This window comes from Xiphophorus hellerii, chromosome 15 (genome assembly GCF_003331165.1).
Source record: "Xiphophorus hellerii strain 12219 chromosome 15, Xiphophorus_hellerii-4.1, whole genome shotgun sequence".
Classification (NCBI taxonomy): domain Eukaryota; kingdom Metazoa; phylum Chordata; class Actinopteri; order Cyprinodontiformes; family Poeciliidae; genus Xiphophorus; species Xiphophorus hellerii.
The window spans coordinates 6,773,686-6,791,487 of NC_045686.1; the positions used below are offsets into that span (position 1 = coordinate 6,773,686).

Consider the following 17,802-nt stretch of genomic DNA (forward strand, 5'->3'; position numbering starts at 1 on the left):
GTTAAATACTTTACAGAAAAGAAAAAAAAAGCTGAGTTTGGATATTGGCCCCAAAGCTCTGACTGCTGCATCTCCACTCTTAAGAGAGAAGATTTTAAAGAGATCCCTTTGCCAGTAATAACACTGTAGACTAAATACCAATAAAAAGTGTAAGAATGCTATCCTCCTCTGTTGCAAAATGCATGACAACAAATTATTATGCAATTATTTATGATCATGATCACTCCAAACACATCAATGATCATTTCATATGCAGGCAGGATAATGATGCGACCTGCTTAAATTGCAAAGTAGATTTGTTTTAATAGAAATGGCTAGCTGTCGCCTCATTCTCTCCTTTTTTGTCCTCTCTCTTATCCCCTACTTTTGAAATGCAAGGAGTGTGTGAGTCACTCACTCAGCTCGTTCACCCATTCACATTACCTGTCCCATCTCTCTCCCTCTCTCTGTGAGTGTTTCAGTGTGCCCTGGCATGATCAAAGACAGCTTTGTGACGCCGTGCAAGGCATCCAGGAAGCAGAGAACATCAAACCACAACTCGCATCAGGACATTCACAGCGGGAACAGAGACACATGTGTAAGGTGTGTAGTGTAGGTGTGTGTGATAAACAAATGAATAAATTAAAAAGACAAGAACGAGACAGAGGTGACTTTGTCTCTACCTTTAGCACGTCGATGAAAGGTAGGAAGGTGTCCCTCTGAAGTCCGTTTTTGTACAGATCTGAAAGAGGAGGGAAGGGCTTGCATGAGAGCTGCTGTTTAGCCTCCTAATAATGTCATTCCCTCAATACAGATTGGCAGATAAATTGGCTATTGATGAACTGAAGGATGGGTGGGGAGGCACGACAAAAGGGATGGCGGGACCGGGGAGGGGGAGAAAAATGGATTTCTTCACCGGCAGCGGTAGCAACATAAAATTCATTACATTCCCAAACAATGGTGGCGAGAGAAAGGACCGTCGCCTTTTCAGCGCGGACAATGTCCACAGCGGCTGGCTGAATAGAGGTTTCAATTAGCTCGGCTGGAACAAATTAGATCTGAAGTAGCATCCTGGATAGACAGATAAAACAGATAGGGATGCACACAACAAACAAGCACAAAGACACAGAGTGAGGCGCACACGGTGAGGCTTAACAAATGCAAACAAACACTGATGTTGGGCTACAGTCTAACCTCACATAATAAATAAACCTCACTTTATAACTCCTGCACTGATGAATTGATGCCGTGAATGAGACACGACTATTAGGGTTAAAAGAATAGAAATCAATATTTCGGGCCTCAATTAACTTACTTTGTTGACAAAGTTAATTGAAAAAAAAATAGCAAATATCAATACAGCTCTGCCGTCTGCGCAGTAAATATGACTTCTGCCGTATTGATTAATTAGAGAATGCATGATGTGTTAATTAGTGAGATTTTAAGAGGTTTGTTGCTTTCATTGATTTTCCGATGCCCATCAGCAAGAAAGCTAATGTCCTCCTAAAAAACATTAAGCCACTCAACATGTAAGATTTAGAAAGCAAGCAGAAGCATGCAAGGAGTCATAAGGTTTTAGCATGATCTGTAATCTAATATAAAACATATTTTAATAAAAGGGCATATATAGCAATATATGCCCTTTTACAATGTTTCATCATGTTCAGGATTCTAGCTCATGATAAGCACATTTTTATTTCCAAAATTATAAAATACATTGAGAATAAAATGTCACAGTACTCAAACTTTGGCTGTGCATATACGGGGAGTTCACCACCTAGACACCACTTTAAACTAATGATACACACATAAAGAATGGACAGGAAGTCAGATGACAGCAGCTGACAAAGGCCTGCTTGTTCATTTAGCTCAGACACACAGAAAAGAAAAAGTGGTGCTACTATTAATTGGGGATACACATGTAGGAGGAAAGCAGTTTTTGATTTACTAGTTTTAGATAACATTAGTTATTTTGTACAGACAAAGGGCACAAAAAATTAAAAAGCACAGAAAAAAAAAAAGATTTGCTTAACTGAAACTTTATGCTCACAAACAAAATCTTAGGTCACATTTATGGTTCAGCTGTTTCTTGAAGTTTTGATTGTTCCTTATTTTAAATCCTAGATTACACAACTTAAATGGATCAAAAAGTGTTTCCAACAAAGAGCTTTTTTGTTGGGATAATAGAAATTTGGCCTTTCCTTATAGACTGCCTAGATTTGCTGCATAGATTATCTTTGTAGCTTCAGTGCTCACTAATTATCTTTCTCTGCCACTAGTAAGCAACCTCATATCAGTTTGGCATATTTCTAAATATTTTTTTATTTGTTTAAAACTTAAGATTTTTATGTTTTCTGGCTCTAAAAAAACCCCAGTATTTTCCCGTTACCTTTTAATAGGCGCAACATTTTAATCTACACGTGCAAACAATATTTTGTTCAAACTGTTGTCATTGGCAATGATGATGTTTGCAAATGAATATTTAATTTATACATCCAACTCTTGTATCCCACTGAACTTCTTCAAATCAAAAACAAAAAGAAAGAAACTCACTAAATTCCCCTCCTGAACTCATTCAGGGGCTTTTTGATGCCTGAATCTCCACATCAATAAAGATAGAAAATGTATGCCTTTCAAGCCCAGTTGTTTTTCTCGGCTTTTAGTGCTCCATTAACCTTGTAATTAATACCAAGTAGGCTCTCTCTCAAGTTTGCCTGCTTTGGCGCTTTGTTCTTAATAGCTGGCAAATATCAGAGATGTGCGCCTTTGTATAGGAGAGCCATCTTGCTGCCACCCACTTCACTTAGGGGCTCTGAGACATCAACATCTTCCCAAAGAAAGAGGCGTCAGACAGCACATCATGCATTTATCTCCACCTTGATCACCGTCTTGCTAATTCTTCCTGGAACTGGCTGTAAATGCAACTTCAAAGGCTTTTAAGAGACAGCATGCTTTCCAGATGCATCAGCTGTCCCTCCCCTAAATTTGTGATGAATTGCTGTAAAAGCAGTTGGTGTGGTCATGTAATAAAAGGTCAAAAAGTGATTGAAGCACAGGTGAGAAAGAGAGGAAAGAATAATAATAAAAAAAAAAGGAACATATTGCAACTGATATAGTCATTGCAATATTTCTATAGTTTTAATGCGTTTGTGAGGTTTTTTCCTACATCCAAAAAGATGCTTTGGACACATGAGTGGATGACAGAACCTATATAGTACATGCAAATTTTAAAGATACTATCTGGGAAAAGTGCAGATTTGGGAGTGCTTCAGTACAAGCACAAACATCTCTTGTTGGACATTATTTGAACTGCCATAATATAAATTCAAATTGTGGATCATAAGGGGAGGTGACAAATTAAATATATGACCTGAATAAATTAGTGGACAAACACAATGCATCGACACAGGTGCAAAGCATGGCATAATTCAGCAATTAACTTCCAATCACGCTCTGTGACGCGTCTAAAAAAATACTAAACATGGCCAGCTGATGCTGGTTTTGTTTTAAAATGGTAGGGAGAAAAGATCTGAGTGCCTTTTGTGTTTATGGGCCCAGATGGCACAGACTCAGTCACTGCTCAAATGGCTGGTGTTTCAATAGAAACTGTGACTAAAAAGGGACATCTGCATTAGGATCTATGAGAGGTGATGAAGAAAATCCCAATACAATCATTCTCTCAATACGAAAAGTCAGTCAGTGAATTAAGTTTGTGGAAAATGCAAATTTTACGTTCTAGAATAGGAATAAATAATTACCACTGTTAAAAATTGTTGGACAAAAGAATATATGATAAAATAAATCATTGTTCGCCAGATTCCCTTGTGCCAGGTGACTGCAGGTGTAACAACGTAGAAAAATGTTATCTGTAGCTTAAAAAATAGACTTATTCCCTCACTTACCTGAGCCAATGGCTAGAGAAAGGCCAATTTCAAATGAGATTTTTCCTTATGTTAAAATAGCTTCAAAGTCAAAACTGTACAGATAAACAAAGGAGGACCTTGTTTTTAGGCTAGATTGCTGTATGAGTTACTTTACAGGTGTCAAAAAGAAGAAAGACAGGTGTAGACTGCATCATGCAGTTTCTCCAAACTGACTCCCTCCATGAGGAAGGTGTTAATAACAGCCTTAATTAGATCAGATAAATAAAGATATAATATGAATCTATAAATGTTGCTGAAGCCACTGTCATTCAGTGTGACAGAGCATCTGCATAGTATTTAAGACACTAAATACTGCTCTTTTAGGGATACAGCAGCAACATTTGCATAGTATAAAAATAAATTAAGTAGCAGCATGAAAAACATGTGATTAAAGTCTAAGTTCTACTTGAATAGGATTAAAAATTTTATTTAAAAAAAACATGTGAATTCTATCAAGAAAACTGGCATAAGGTTGTGAGATCTTTCCAGGTACACGCAGAAAAGGTATAAGGGCCTGAGAGAAAGAAAGCAATCTTGTAAGATGATTAAAATAACAATTAAGTTGAATATGTATGAATACGATAAGTAATATGAGTAGAAATGATCACTGAATAACTTTCTGTAATGTATTTCTGACAAATGATTTATTACAAGCAAGAGTTGTGATTAATTCTGACAGTATAATGGTTAATGATTTACAATAAGTAGGAGTTGTGATTATGTCTTAATGAATATCAATACATGTGAAGATTTGAAATCAAGTCAAATGTTTGAATGAGTTTAATGGTTGTAATAAGAGAAAATAGTGAGTTATAGAAAAGAGAAGAGAATAAGGTTAAGTCAGCAGGATGGGTGTAGTCCTGCTGGCAGGAGATGTCGCAAGTTGGGGAGAGAGGGAACTTTCCATAAGTGTCAGCAAAAACAGGTTGGGGACCAGCGGGGTTTTCCAGAACAACAAAGCAGAAGTTCAAGAAAAAAAAAATAGTAAGACAAACTCCACATACACATACATGGGAATAAAGAATATAAAAGGAGCTTGAAAAGAGGAAGCGATCGTTCTTAGTCCGCGGCGCCGAAGACGGACTGACACGGAGAAGCAGATGGAGAGACAACAGAGGACCGCACCTCAGAACCACGGGAAGTCGATACTTCGCGCCGCCAAGAAGGGACAAGATCCTGCTGCCACAGCCCTGGTTCCTGATTTGTCCGTCGGTCCTGACTCTACTCAACGATCTCAAAAGTCTGCAACAGACTTGGAGAAAAGACCAAGATCCCTGAGGGAGAAAGAGTCGGGTTTTTCAAAAGATTTGGATCCGTTCTGCTTGCGTCTATTCTGAGGAGGATTTTTCCACACCAGGACAAAAGACTCTGACCAAGGATTTGGGATGTCACTGTTGCCAAAGATCCATTACCACCAGGGTGTGAGTCGAATCTGCTCCCTAAAATTCCATCTCAGAACTTGCGACATAGGTTAGGGAAAAGAGGCAGGATAGTATGATTATACATGTGGATTTTATTATACTGCTTTTGAATTATACACAATTGATTATTGATTTGTATGTCACATATCCCTGCTTAAGCTTGCTTAATAAATTTATACTATAAAATTCTAATGAGGTTGGTGGACATTGGATTTAATTGAGTCTTTTAATCTTTGTCCAGTTCTTTTAATTAAGGTAAAACTAATGTATATGATTCTAGTAAATAGGAGGCTTTCTAATTTCCTTTAGTGAGAGTAAATAATGACCCTGGGACTTATATCTAAGTCACTAAATTTAATCTAGTCGGTTCCAAGAGCGAGTTATATTTTAGAAAGCGAGCTACCGTTAACAGAAGTGGTTATTGGAATTATGCAGCTGCGAGGGCTACTCAGCTGATTGTTTCTTAACTGTAAAGGGTTGTAGCTTCTGGATCGGAGGTAGTTAGAACTAGACGAATCGCTTTCGCCACCAGTTTGAATAGATTATCTCATATAGATCTCTTTTAGGGTAGTACCCAGGTCTTAGAGATTTTCCGGACCTGTTAGACAGAGAACTGGTCAGTAGTCAGCCCAGGAGAGTTGTGAGCAGTGGGCGGGGCTGGCTACTGCGTAATAACAGACAATTCATACCATGGCCACTTATTAACAAATAATACCAAACACATAGACGATAAACATCTGCAAGCTCATGTTAAATGTACTTTATCATACCATCTGGGGGTCTGTTAGAGGTGGCCACCACCACCACTCCGGTTTTGAACAGTGCCTCAAACAGCTGCTTCAGGATCATGGCATCAGCAACATCAGTTACCTGATAGAAGAGAAGCAGAGAGGAAGAGAGCAGTGTTCAGGTTCAGTGCAGTCTGCCTTTTCATGCCACACACACACACACACACACGTGTGTATATGTTTGTGTTTGCATGTGTCTGAGGTCAAATCAAGCCGTCAACACTTCATGTTTATTAGTCTCTCTCAGGTGCTCTCATTCAGTCCTTTTTATCCGATCAAGGCCGCTTAGACTTTCATGCACATACACACCCCTAACCCACTTGAACCGACTACAAAATGGTCACAGAGCGGTTTTCTGCAGAGGAGAAGCAGTAGATCTGAGCTGATCAAGTGAGCAGACAGGGGAGCGACAGGATGCAAGAACGAAAACAGGAGAAGAAAAGAAGCATGAAAACAGAGCAATATTAGTCAGAGCAGGGGTCATAATTGCAAACAAAGCCTCTATCAAAGAGGGGGTCTTATAAAAGAATATGAAACATGTGTGCCTCTGTGTGCTGGGTGAGCTACACACACAAGGTCACACAAAGTTGCAATACATAAACCCAATTCAACTGTCTGCTGCCTTTTTCATCTACATCATTTCCATGAATCCTCAATGAACAAAGGTCGATGAAAAACACTGACGCAAGGACATTTATGAGTCGCTGGCTGTTAAATGAAGAGCTCTGACCTTTCTATTAGTAATCCAGTGCTCTCACTTTTGTTCTTATTCTCTCATCTCTCCCTTTTCCACCTATGTTACTCTTTTGAACATCCATAAAGGGAGAAATCATGGTAGTGTGTGATGGCCAGTAGTCAAAGCAGCATGTATTAAACTCATTTGATTAAACATGATGACTGACTGAGGAGAGTTCAGAATGGATTAAAATTAATTAAGTCAGATCAGTCTTTGGCCAATTGTGATTAAAATCAATTGAAATGCTGCCTCTACACCTATAAAAACATTAAAGCAATCTTTAGAGAATAAGTAATTGTCTTAATCTGGTATTTCACTAAGTGGTATTTTTCTAATCTCAGGAATAGGATAAAAAAAAAGTTGAGTAAGGGCTTTGATTTGTCAGAAACTCAAAAGTAAGAGAGAGATAGGTTTAATGCTCTGAAATGACAAATATTTGAGGCTCATCATATATGATATTTTTAATATTAAAGAAAACAAATCTAAAAAAAAGATTTGTTTTCCAAACAAGAAGTTATGCAAAACCAACTGAAGAAAGGTCAGATTTTACAAAGGTTCTAAAAAAGTGACAAAGCTGTCTGAAGTTGGTTTTACAATCTTCAAAACACTAAATTATGAAACGTTTTCTTACTTCTTAAGCTTTTTCACATTTTGTTACAACTGCAAACCTCAAAGTAAATCACTTGGAATTTATATGAGACTAACACGTGTCAATGTCCGGAGAAGTGTTCGCCTGTTAGTCTTTATAAATAAGAATTTATCAGCAACAATTTCCATGTCTTACCAAGTCTTTTTAAAATTTTGACGGGTTCACTTTATCACATGAATAGAATTTGATACAAATCATTTCTCTGTAGCTTTGGCAGTAGGTTTAGAGTGGTTAGACCTATACCCTGGTCTCCAACAGACTTCCTGGCAGGCTTGCCCTGTTTAGCTCAATCCATCTTCCCATAAAGTCTAACCAGCTTCTCTAAAAGCATCTCCATATTATAGTGAAGCCACTATATATGATCAGGGTGATGCACAGTGTTAGTTTTCTGTAACACATAGCATTTTGCATGAAGCCCTTCTATTTGGACTGTGTCTGTGCAGCCAGACAGGCCTGGACATGTTTGCTGTGCCCTTTGGGGCTTTGGGACAATCCTGGTCTCAAAGAACAGTTCTTGTAACTCTGAAGTCTGAAGACTCCTGCTAGTCAAGTCGCTGAATCCAGACCCTGGCCTGCAACATGATCAAGCAGGTGTCCGTTACACCGCCCTCTCCTCTTACCTATTTTTCCTGTAAATAACAGGCACTTCTGATTGCAATACCCACAGCATATGCCTCCTTTCATACTCTGAAGAGTCTTCTGCTTTTGCATATTAGCTCCACTGCCCTTGCCAATACTTGATTAACATTTGTGTTAAAGCCTTGATTTTGCTGAGAAGAGGTGGCTAAGGGCATCAAATTAGAGCGTGCACACGCGAGCCAGTGATTGTGAGTGAGTGTAATGAGAATCAACAGAAAGCCAAGGCTCTGTGTCTCTCTGAAGGGGCCCCTGTGTTTGCTGCAACCGCAGGATTTTATTTTCATTTCAAAAGAATCATTTAAAAATGACCTTTTATACTGCATGGATTTGTTTATTCATGTGCCCTCAACATGGTCACGGTATGAGGGGCAATATTGATTGCTGGGTGAGTAGAGAGAGAAAGGGGAGAAAGAATGGATCCCCACAGAATGAGAAGGGTGGAGGGGGAACGATGTGGCACTTGTGGAGCACAAAAATAATGGTGCAATCTCTGTTAGTTGTTGGCGAAATTTAAATGAGCAGCCAATTACTCAAGTGTGTCAGTTTGCAGCGAGGCACACGGGTGCCAAATGAAGCCTCTTTTGATGTTACACCTCTTTATGTACACAACCTATGAGTAATTTCACCAACGGAGGCTGCACTGTGACAGAGACCATAAGACAATGCTGCTCAAGCATCGTCTTCCTCTTCCTCTCTCGCCGTCTTCCCGTCTTTCCATCTCGGACCTCTCGACGGGCGAGTATTCATTAGGAGAAACCGAGAGAAAGGAGGGAGGGGGGGCTACAAATTACTGATAATGGCACGGAGCTAATGAAGAGAATGGAGAAATGTCATTAGCATTTAAGAGGATAAGATCCATCTGACCCGCCACCGCCAGTCGCTTTCTAGCTCCACTCACTTAAGGAAGTAGGAGAGCGCGACTGATACCCGGAGCCTCATTTGCATGCCTGAGTGGAGGAGGATGCTGATTGGTACGGGCCCCAAACCCACACACATGCATACACACATACTTTCTCAACCTCTTATTTATGCATCCCAAACAACGCATGTCTGCTTGTTTCCCCTCCATTCACTGGTAGCAACAGTTGACAAACTGGAAACTGCAAAGCTAGGCGAAGGCGAACCAAACAAATCAATAACAGCGTGAAAACAGCGCCATGGGTCGTAAAGTGCATGAAAAGGAGCCGCTCTTGATCCTCGGAGACACATAGTGTTATTAGAGGGAGCAACTCCACCTTGGGTGACCTCTGACCTACCCCCATATTAACTGTAATGATATCACTGAGAGGAGCAGGATGTGTTTTTGGCTCGGCTGATGAAAAACAGAAATATGCACTCTTATTTGCTGCAGCAGGATGACTAACCAACCTCACAGAGAATAGGGAGCGCTTCAGTCGAGGCTCTCTTGTCTGACACCAAAGGATAGAATAATGAGAATTTCTGCATCACTAATGACTGAAGGTGCTCTTTACACCCACAGGAAAAACGTAGAAGTTATGCAAGCCAACACTGAAGTACACAAAGACATATACATAAACGCTATATAAAGACACAAGTGAAAATACTCAAGTGTGGTGGATGTACTGTGAAGAACTTTCATCTGTGCCTTGTAAAATTTCTGCTATGTTCATGGACAACCACTAGGTGTCCCCAGTTCTGCCTTTTTTGTTAAGGCCAAAATCACAAAGTTGAAAAGATAGTTAAAAAAAAAAAAATCAATAACATGAAAATAGTGATCACTATTCCCGCTGAACTAGAGATATGGTTAAAACAATTCAAAACCGTGTATTTGCTTGGTAGTAGTTGGTAAAAAGTGTAATTTCTGATACAAATATTCATTCTTTCATTTCAGCATTTTCTTACTTTACAATGCATTTCATTGTAAAGTAACAATAACTGTAAAAAGAAAGAAAAAGGATGCATAGTTTCCCTTTTTTTCTGTTTTTACAAAAATAATCTGAATAGGATGGAATGCTTTTGTATTTAGCTGGTTCTATGTCTAGACTTTCTAACAAATCCTTTGATCCAAAAATTTCCATTGTAGTTCTGGCTGCACGTTTAAACTTATTGACCTGCTGGACAGTGAACCTCTGCCTCATTCTCAAGTCATAACCATGCTCACTTTCCAAATTTGGCTCCATCTATTACCCAATCACTTCGGAGATGTTTTCTGTGTAGATTGCTTTTAAACTGCAAATAAGATTTTACTATGACTACCAGATCTGTGGAAGGCACTAATAATACTTGTCCTATAATAGGCATGACTGTAGATCTACTGAAGTGTTACCATGGGCCTCCTGGCTGCTGCTCTGATTAATGTTCCCCTTGCTCAAACTGTCACATTAAGTAGGATGGTAATCGTGCTACTCTTTACATTGTGATAGCTTTTTATTTTTATCTTATAATGACTTGATGTAAAAGATTAATGTTTATAGTTGTTATTGTCTGGTTAACATCTTAAGGAGCCTTTTAGAACAAACACATTATCTCTCAACACACACTTTAAAACAATGTCTGTAATGCACTTGCTCACCTGAAACTCATCAAAACACAACAGGCAGATCTCACTGCTGATCTCCATGGCAACCGGGGATATGGGGTCATAGTTGAACATTTCCCCTAGCCTTCGCTTCGGCAGGCTTTGTTTCCTGCGGTGGATCCCTTTAAGCAGCAGACAAATGTCAGGAAAATCTTAAAAGCGCACCTGCGTCGGCAGCCGAAACTACTGACGGCGCTAAATAAAGCTGTAATTTCACCTGGACGGATAATGGCAGACAATTAGCATGGGGACAAACAGATGGATAAATATAGGCTCGCCAATGCACTACGAGCTTAAGAAGAAAACAAAATTTTAGCAGAAAGTCAAAATGTAATGAGGAAAGGGAAGTCGCTGCTTACTCTTATGGATATCCAACATGAAGCTGTTAAAATGGACTCTCTTTTTGCAACTGTTTTCCACATGGGAGTAAAACAAATCCATGAGCATGGTCTTCCCTGAGCCTGAAAGGTTCACAAAATTGGAGAAAGTAGGAGATTATAATGACTTAGTAATAACAACAAACTTCTCAGATGTAAAGAGAAAAAAACAACAAAGATAATTTATTTTATTTGATTAAGCCATAATACAGATGCAGATTCTTACCAACATTTCCGTATATATAGAGACCCTTAGGTGGTGGTGGTTGTTGAGGAGGAGGTTTCTATTTAGGGGGTAAAAAAAATTAATTAAAAGCTTTTACAATAATGTTCTCTTTTTAACCAGTGAACACTCCTTTATAAGAAGGTCCGGGCCATCACAGCAGCACAGAAAGTTCTAAAAGCATTTACAATGAGAGGCACTTATTCTAAGTTTTTGATCTCTGACAGTTTTCAAAAAATATTCAGCTATTATCCTAATAATATCCTGTTTGAATTAAGTATTAACTACTTATCAAATTTAATTTCAGATGCCCTGATCAATAGGTAATTTTTTTCTTAATTTGGATTGGTGGAACTGAATAGTCAGATTTTTTTCTCTTGTTATTAGATGCATCTAAATTAAAAGCTTCAAGCTTTTATTTGCGCCGTAAATAACAACAACATGTACTTTGATGCAGTTCTTGAGTTAAATAAAAATCAGATAAAGATTTTGGATGATAATTTTTATGTATAAATTGGAAAAATAATCTTATCAAATTTTTTCTTTTTACTTTTTGCTGACAGTTTTCTGCAACTTTCTCATCATCTGAGTGTCAAACATTGAACTTAATTTTGTTTTTATCATCCACATGACCTACCCATCTTGCCCAATGACAAAGTTGGTTTCTAATTCAGAAGTGTGGGATGTTTTTCGGCATCTGGACTGAGTAAGACTGACTGTATTTCAAGATCTAGAACAGTTCAAGTCACATTAAGAGGGGACCAATAAAATCAGGTTCTTAAAATTCTTAACTTACAAAAAGTAAACTGAATAATAATTACATTTGGAATTTACATAATTGCCAAGTTAACATTCACATGTTGAGTTTAAAATTCTGATAAAAAAAGGGCCAGAGATGCTGTGAATTGACCCTTTTTTGAATTTCAAGTTTTTCAATATTTTGTGGTAACTTAAAATCCCCCAAAATTTCTGATTTGTATGAAATCCATGTTTTGACTAGGTAGATTAAAGATACCCCTACCTTCAAAACGTAGCATTTTATGGAATACAGTCCTAACAAGATGCCAGAGCAAACGTCAGAGTAATTGGTTCTGTTCTCCCCCTTACCCACCTGTTAATGCACACTACCAGTCAGCTGACAAGAAGGCAACTTAACGTTTTTCTTACTTATGTAAAATATTTTCTGCAGGAACTTCAAAATCACTATTAAATTTTGATATAGTTTTTCTATATTTCTACTTAAGTTTATGGACAAAGGATTTGCATAATTACATTACATTTAAAGGATAGCATTAGAATATCTATAATAATTAATTTGTTCTACCAATTAGCAGCTAAATTGTTCTGTTGTGACTAAAAGAACTGAGATGTTTCGATTTTTGCCTAACATACCATCTCATATGGCGCGAAACAGTAACAAACTCCCTATTACCGAATATAACTAAAGCATCATTTAATAAACAAGGTACGCCAAGGCATAAAGCCAGCGCTACAGTGTGAGGTTTCATATGATCCAGACTGGCCCACTGCAGGAGACGAAGACAAAGGGGATCTAATCAACAAGACAAGCCAGGGTTCCCACGAAAGAAAAGCATCATCAGAGGAACAATGGGGGGATTTGTCAGACAAAACGGAGAGGTCTGGATGAGGCTCCGTACGAGATGGAGTGGACTTGTGTGCACGGCCCGTTTAGCGCTGCTAATTGTGATACGGTACTGTAGCATTGAGGTGCTGCTGGAAGTCATTGTGCTGCCTGCCTCTTATTATCAAAAAGGTCTTTGCTTCAAAAAAACCCATCTTCTGTGTGACCGAGCTGAGAGTACAAGAGAAAGCCAACTATCACAAAGGAAAACGAAGCGTGTAAATGTATCTGCCATCAGTTTGTTCATAAACAAGATTTACTTATAGCTCATACAAGTCTGTAGATGGCTAAATTATAAGTTTTAGGAATGCTGTAGTTAGACTATCTCCATCTTTGTGACCGGACAATAACGACCTGCTTTGGGATTAAATGCCTCTTTCTAAATGAAAAGAACTGTCCTCTTAATATTTAATTTAGAAACCATTTCATGAAGATGGTACTTGGAGTCCAGATGCACTTGGTCCCCACAGCACAAGGAGCACTTGACTCTGATAACTGGCAGCAACTGCAGATGGAAACCTAAATTAATAGCCTAAACCTGTTGCTTCTTCCCTCCTCTTTTGATTGCCATCCTCCCGCTCCCCCAAAAGCTTCTCCTAAACTAGTCACGAAAAACTGAAAGACCAACAGGCTGTTCCCGCCTGCTCTGGCGTAACAGCGTGCGACTTCTCCTTGACTTCCCAAACTGCCCTCCGGCATGGTGGGGTAATTGTCAGTGGTGGCTGGTAGCCATTCTGCCACGGCAGAGTGGAGAAGGACAAGGCTCTCCCTCAGCGACTTTGTCTAGCTAAGCTACACGGGCCAGTCTAGCCTCCTGGTGGACGATACAGACTGGCACATGAGTGAAAAGTTCACATGCAGGACATGGACCTCCTTTTCTTTTAAATTACTAAATTTTTTTTAAAGCCATAGGTGCTGCATTTCTCACCAGAGTCATTAGAGAGGAGATCGTAGGAGTCCAAATTAGGTTTAACTTTAATGCAGGAGACTCTACACTGTACGTTCGACTTAAAGAGGGCGGCTCGGACTAAACAATAGTCCATTGTCAGTCAACCATCCGCAAAACCACGCCATACTGGGTCAATATTAAGTCAAGTGTACTCTCCTCACAGACTCGGTCAGTTAGTGGGGACAATGGCGGCACTCTCACAGAGAACGGACACCGAAGGACTGTGGTATGACCTGATTTAAACTGGAATAATTGCGTAAGTACGCAGTCAGTGAGAATGTGTGTGTGACAGACAGAGCAAGAAATAAGGTGCAAAAGGAGAAGGGTGACGGGTGGGGCAGTCTGCACTGGTGTTGATAGCCTAACACCAAAGCATTTGTCAGTAGCCCAAATCAAAAGCAAAAAAGACAAGAATGGCCCAAACAATAGGGATCCCCTCATTACTGCATGGGACGGTGAGAGAGCGAGAGGGGTGCCGGGACAGGCCCAGCAGGAGGCCTGCCCTGCTGCCTTCCAAAATCTCTGCCTAACCCTGTGTGTCTGTGCCAGCCCACCAACAAAAACATGCAAAAAAAGGAGACTCCCAGCACCAAATAGGAGACAGTCAGCTCCTCTGACCTAAAAACAACAACAACCCCCTGCATTATGCCGCTCATAACTCACACGCACAATAAGCTTCCCAGACCCCTACCCTTCCTTTGACCTGAACCCCATGGCCACCATCAGTGATGCAACTTGAATACAGTGCAGTCAACTGTAGTTCTCCCAACTTTTAAAACATCAGTTGCCTAAGCTGAAATTCTCGAAGGAAATCTGCCCCGCTTTTAAAACCCTCTTTGATTTTCTTTAAAAACATTTGGCTTTAGTGTTATTTCCTACAAAGCACAGACATTATACCTTTTTATATCTTATTGCTCCAAAGAATTTCTAAAAGAAGAACAGGTTAGAACAGGTTTTCCTGTGCATTTAGTAGTTTATCTGGTCTATGCTAAATTCAACAAATCTCAGAATTGTGGCAGGGAGCCAATGTAGTAGCAACTTCAAGATCTAGAGTAACTTTAGTGTTACACATACTTGTCAACTCTGACCCAAACCTTAATGTTTTTGCTAGAAAGCTCAAGATGAAGATTTTATTTGTCACACTGACTCTAAGCAAACATCCAGAACATCCACAGTTAAACTGGAGGCGTCACTTGAAGAGGGATGTGGATAAGCTATAGCCACACAAGGTAGAGGAAAGGCTGTCAAATCAAGATGTGGGATGCTGACCCTAACATGATGTACACTTTCTAGAGCAGTATATTATGGATGTACTTTTGAAATGTTGCATCAAATAATAGATAAACTTCAAAGAATTTTAAAAATGAAATAGAGATACATGTTTGTATTCTGTTCCTTTGAAGTGCTAATCTTTTATATGTGCATAATTCATTTGAGGATGATACTATGGGATTATGTGCATCTTAGGTTTATTTGTCCGTCCGGTGACAGGCAGGACCTGTTCAGGGTCTACCAAAATTTAAGACTGGCCATGTTTGTCTCCTGGACAACAGCATTGATTAAAAAAGTCTTCAAAGACCCAATGTGTACATCTGCAGTGTTTTTGCTTAAGACCATCTAAAGCAACACATCTGATCTTCTTTCCAAACAGCAACGCAGTGCATCTGCTTCAAGATGTCCTGATGCTGTTATGTAAATCTGAGCTGAATCCTGAAGAAGTTATAATACTACTATGGACTCCTTCACCAATCAACCAGTATAACATTTGGTTACCATGGAAACTGAATGGAGACTCTCAAGTACACATGCTGTTTCTCTGTAGCGTTACATTGACTTTTTAGGCATATTGCTGTTATGCATATACAATTTCATTGATAGTATCTGGATGAGGAGAGAAGTTGTAGAGAAGAGGAATATTTGAAATGTATTTAATTTGATGATTGTTGGTATAACCCAATAAACTGCTTGCTACGTGTCTCACTACATGAAATACTATTCAAATGTGATTTTATAAGAAGTATCTCACTAAAATACAAGGAGCAGCACCATAGTTCTGCAATAAATATTATTATGCACAGGCAATAATCCTAGTATTATTGTCCCTATACGTACTGTGTTAAGGCAGGAGATAATTTAACTCATATTATGAAATCATTATGCTCAGCTGTAAATCTGACACACATCACAGCAATACAGTGAAATTACCGTTTTGGTTGTTGTAGCATCATCATTTTGAGGTTGCCTGCTGCGATCTTTGTAGTGTTGTGTTAATGGTGGGTTCAGGTACATACTGTTAGTATAAGTCTTTAAGGTTTGCTGCAGTACAGCCAGCCGCTGGACAACATATTTCTGCTGAACGTCCTTCTTTAGGGAGTCACTTTGCACAAGCCGCTCAAAGTGACCCACAATGTCACCGGAGCCACAAAGATCTGTACCTGAAGTGTCCGAGGAGGAGCGGGACGACACGGAGAGACTGAAAACCCCCCACCACCTGGAACCTTCAAAGTACAGCGATGGTATGCCCGCGTTAATAACTTTACAATGTTTACAAGTTTGTACAGACAGCAAAAACAAGCCCATTAAACATTTTAGAAACTACGAACCGAACTCTTACCTTCTGCGGTGGCACTCCGAGGAAGACGGCAGATTTTATTTACAGACTGAGCTCGTTTTATCAACAAAAACACTGCAGAGGATTTAACAGCGGCTGGAACCATGTAGGACGCCATGATGCTTCAAAGCGCTGCAACTTTATTGAGATACATAACACTGTATCTTGTAACATTGTCAAAAAAATAAAATAAAATAAAATAAATACAACGGGTTAAAAAAATCAAAAGGTAACTAACATTATTGTAAAAATTAATTTAGCAAATTACTATTGAGTAAATTACTATTATCAGATTCATATGATATATGAAAAATATAAAAATAATTTCTTTTATTTATGTTGTCCACCTAATAAATAATTTTATGTTTATGACTTTAAAAGAAGAAGAGGATTGATGTGTTGTAAAATTTTAGATTCACATGCTTTCTTGTTTTTGTCTTGTTTGTGCCTCCTTATGTCACAGCTTGGGGAGACCCTCAACTGTAAACCACAAACAATTATGCTATTTCTAAATTATAAACACAAACTTTTGTTGTAGTCTAAAAAAAAAAATCTGTAAATTTACATTTACAGATTAGCTAAGATGTTTCAAATTTCAAGTTACACCATACTACCTCTTGGAATTTTGTTATCACTTTTGTTGTTGGTTTCAAACACTAAGAATAGTGGCCCACGTCTTTTAGGTGGTCCTAAAAGAAGAAGATAAAAAAGACATACAGGAGATTTATTGTTTTTTCAGCAAGTTCAAGTTCCTGTATTAAATTGTACATTTCAGCAGCATTTCAGGATTTCAGAAAGCCAAGTGAAAAAATATGCTAGCATTGTTCCTTGTGAAAATTCTGAAGTTTGAGCTTCTAGTTGATTTTAGTTAAGAGGATATTTCCAGGAAATATGAATGTTTTCATCTTCAAGTTGTTTAATTAAATTATTTTAATACATGTTCAAAAATTGTATGCGGGTTTTTGCATACAGCAGTTCACTTAAGTAATTTTAACTCAAGTGAAAAATTGCCATCCAAGAAATTGCTCAAGGAAGGGTAAAGAGAAAGTATTTCGTAACAAAACTACTTACTGTGTGAGTAATGCATCGGTCTATAGTTGAAGTGAGTAGAACGAAAACATTGGCTATATTAACTCAAAATGCAATGGCGTACACACAAATACATTTATATCATTTAAACACAAAGTTTAATATTCCAGTTGGTTAAAAATAATCAAACTGGACAATTTTGTCTTCTGTCTACTAATGATGACGATGATTAATTAAACCAACATTCCCGCTGGCGAGTCGTAAACAAGCTGAGCTTCAAACAAGTGGTTGAGCTCC

The 17,802-nt window shown here is 38.7% G+C and overlaps 1 protein-coding gene across 2 annotated transcripts in view; it reads right to left on the bottom strand.

Annotated features, from left to right (window-relative positions):
* The window catches only part of afg1lb (AFG1 like ATPase b), a 33,920-nt gene extending 16,130 nt beyond the window's left edge, over positions 1–17,790 (bottom strand). The window contains exons 1-9 of one of the 2 annotated variants that reach the window (XM_032585887.1): positions 17,548–17,790; positions 17,091–17,165; positions 16,480–16,614; positions 16,071–16,363; positions 11,278–11,335; positions 11,034–11,135; positions 10,669–10,796; positions 6,094–6,193; positions 663–721 (exon numbers count right to left, since the gene is read on the bottom strand). In XM_032585887.1, the coding sequence (XP_032441778.1) occupies positions 663–721; positions 6,094–6,193; positions 10,669–10,796; positions 11,034–11,135; positions 11,278–11,335; positions 16,071–16,363; positions 16,480–16,594 (855 nt within the window). In that variant the 5' untranslated portion in view covers positions 16,595–16,614; positions 17,091–17,165; positions 17,548–17,790. Of the gene's footprint in view, positions 1–662; positions 722–6,093; positions 6,194–10,668; positions 10,797–11,033; positions 11,136–11,277; positions 11,336–16,070; positions 16,364–16,479; positions 16,641–17,090; positions 17,166–17,547 lie in introns of both variants that reach the window. The other variant, XM_032585886.1, reaches the window with a different exon arrangement.
* Between the last annotated feature and the right edge of the window lie 12 nt (positions 17,791–17,802).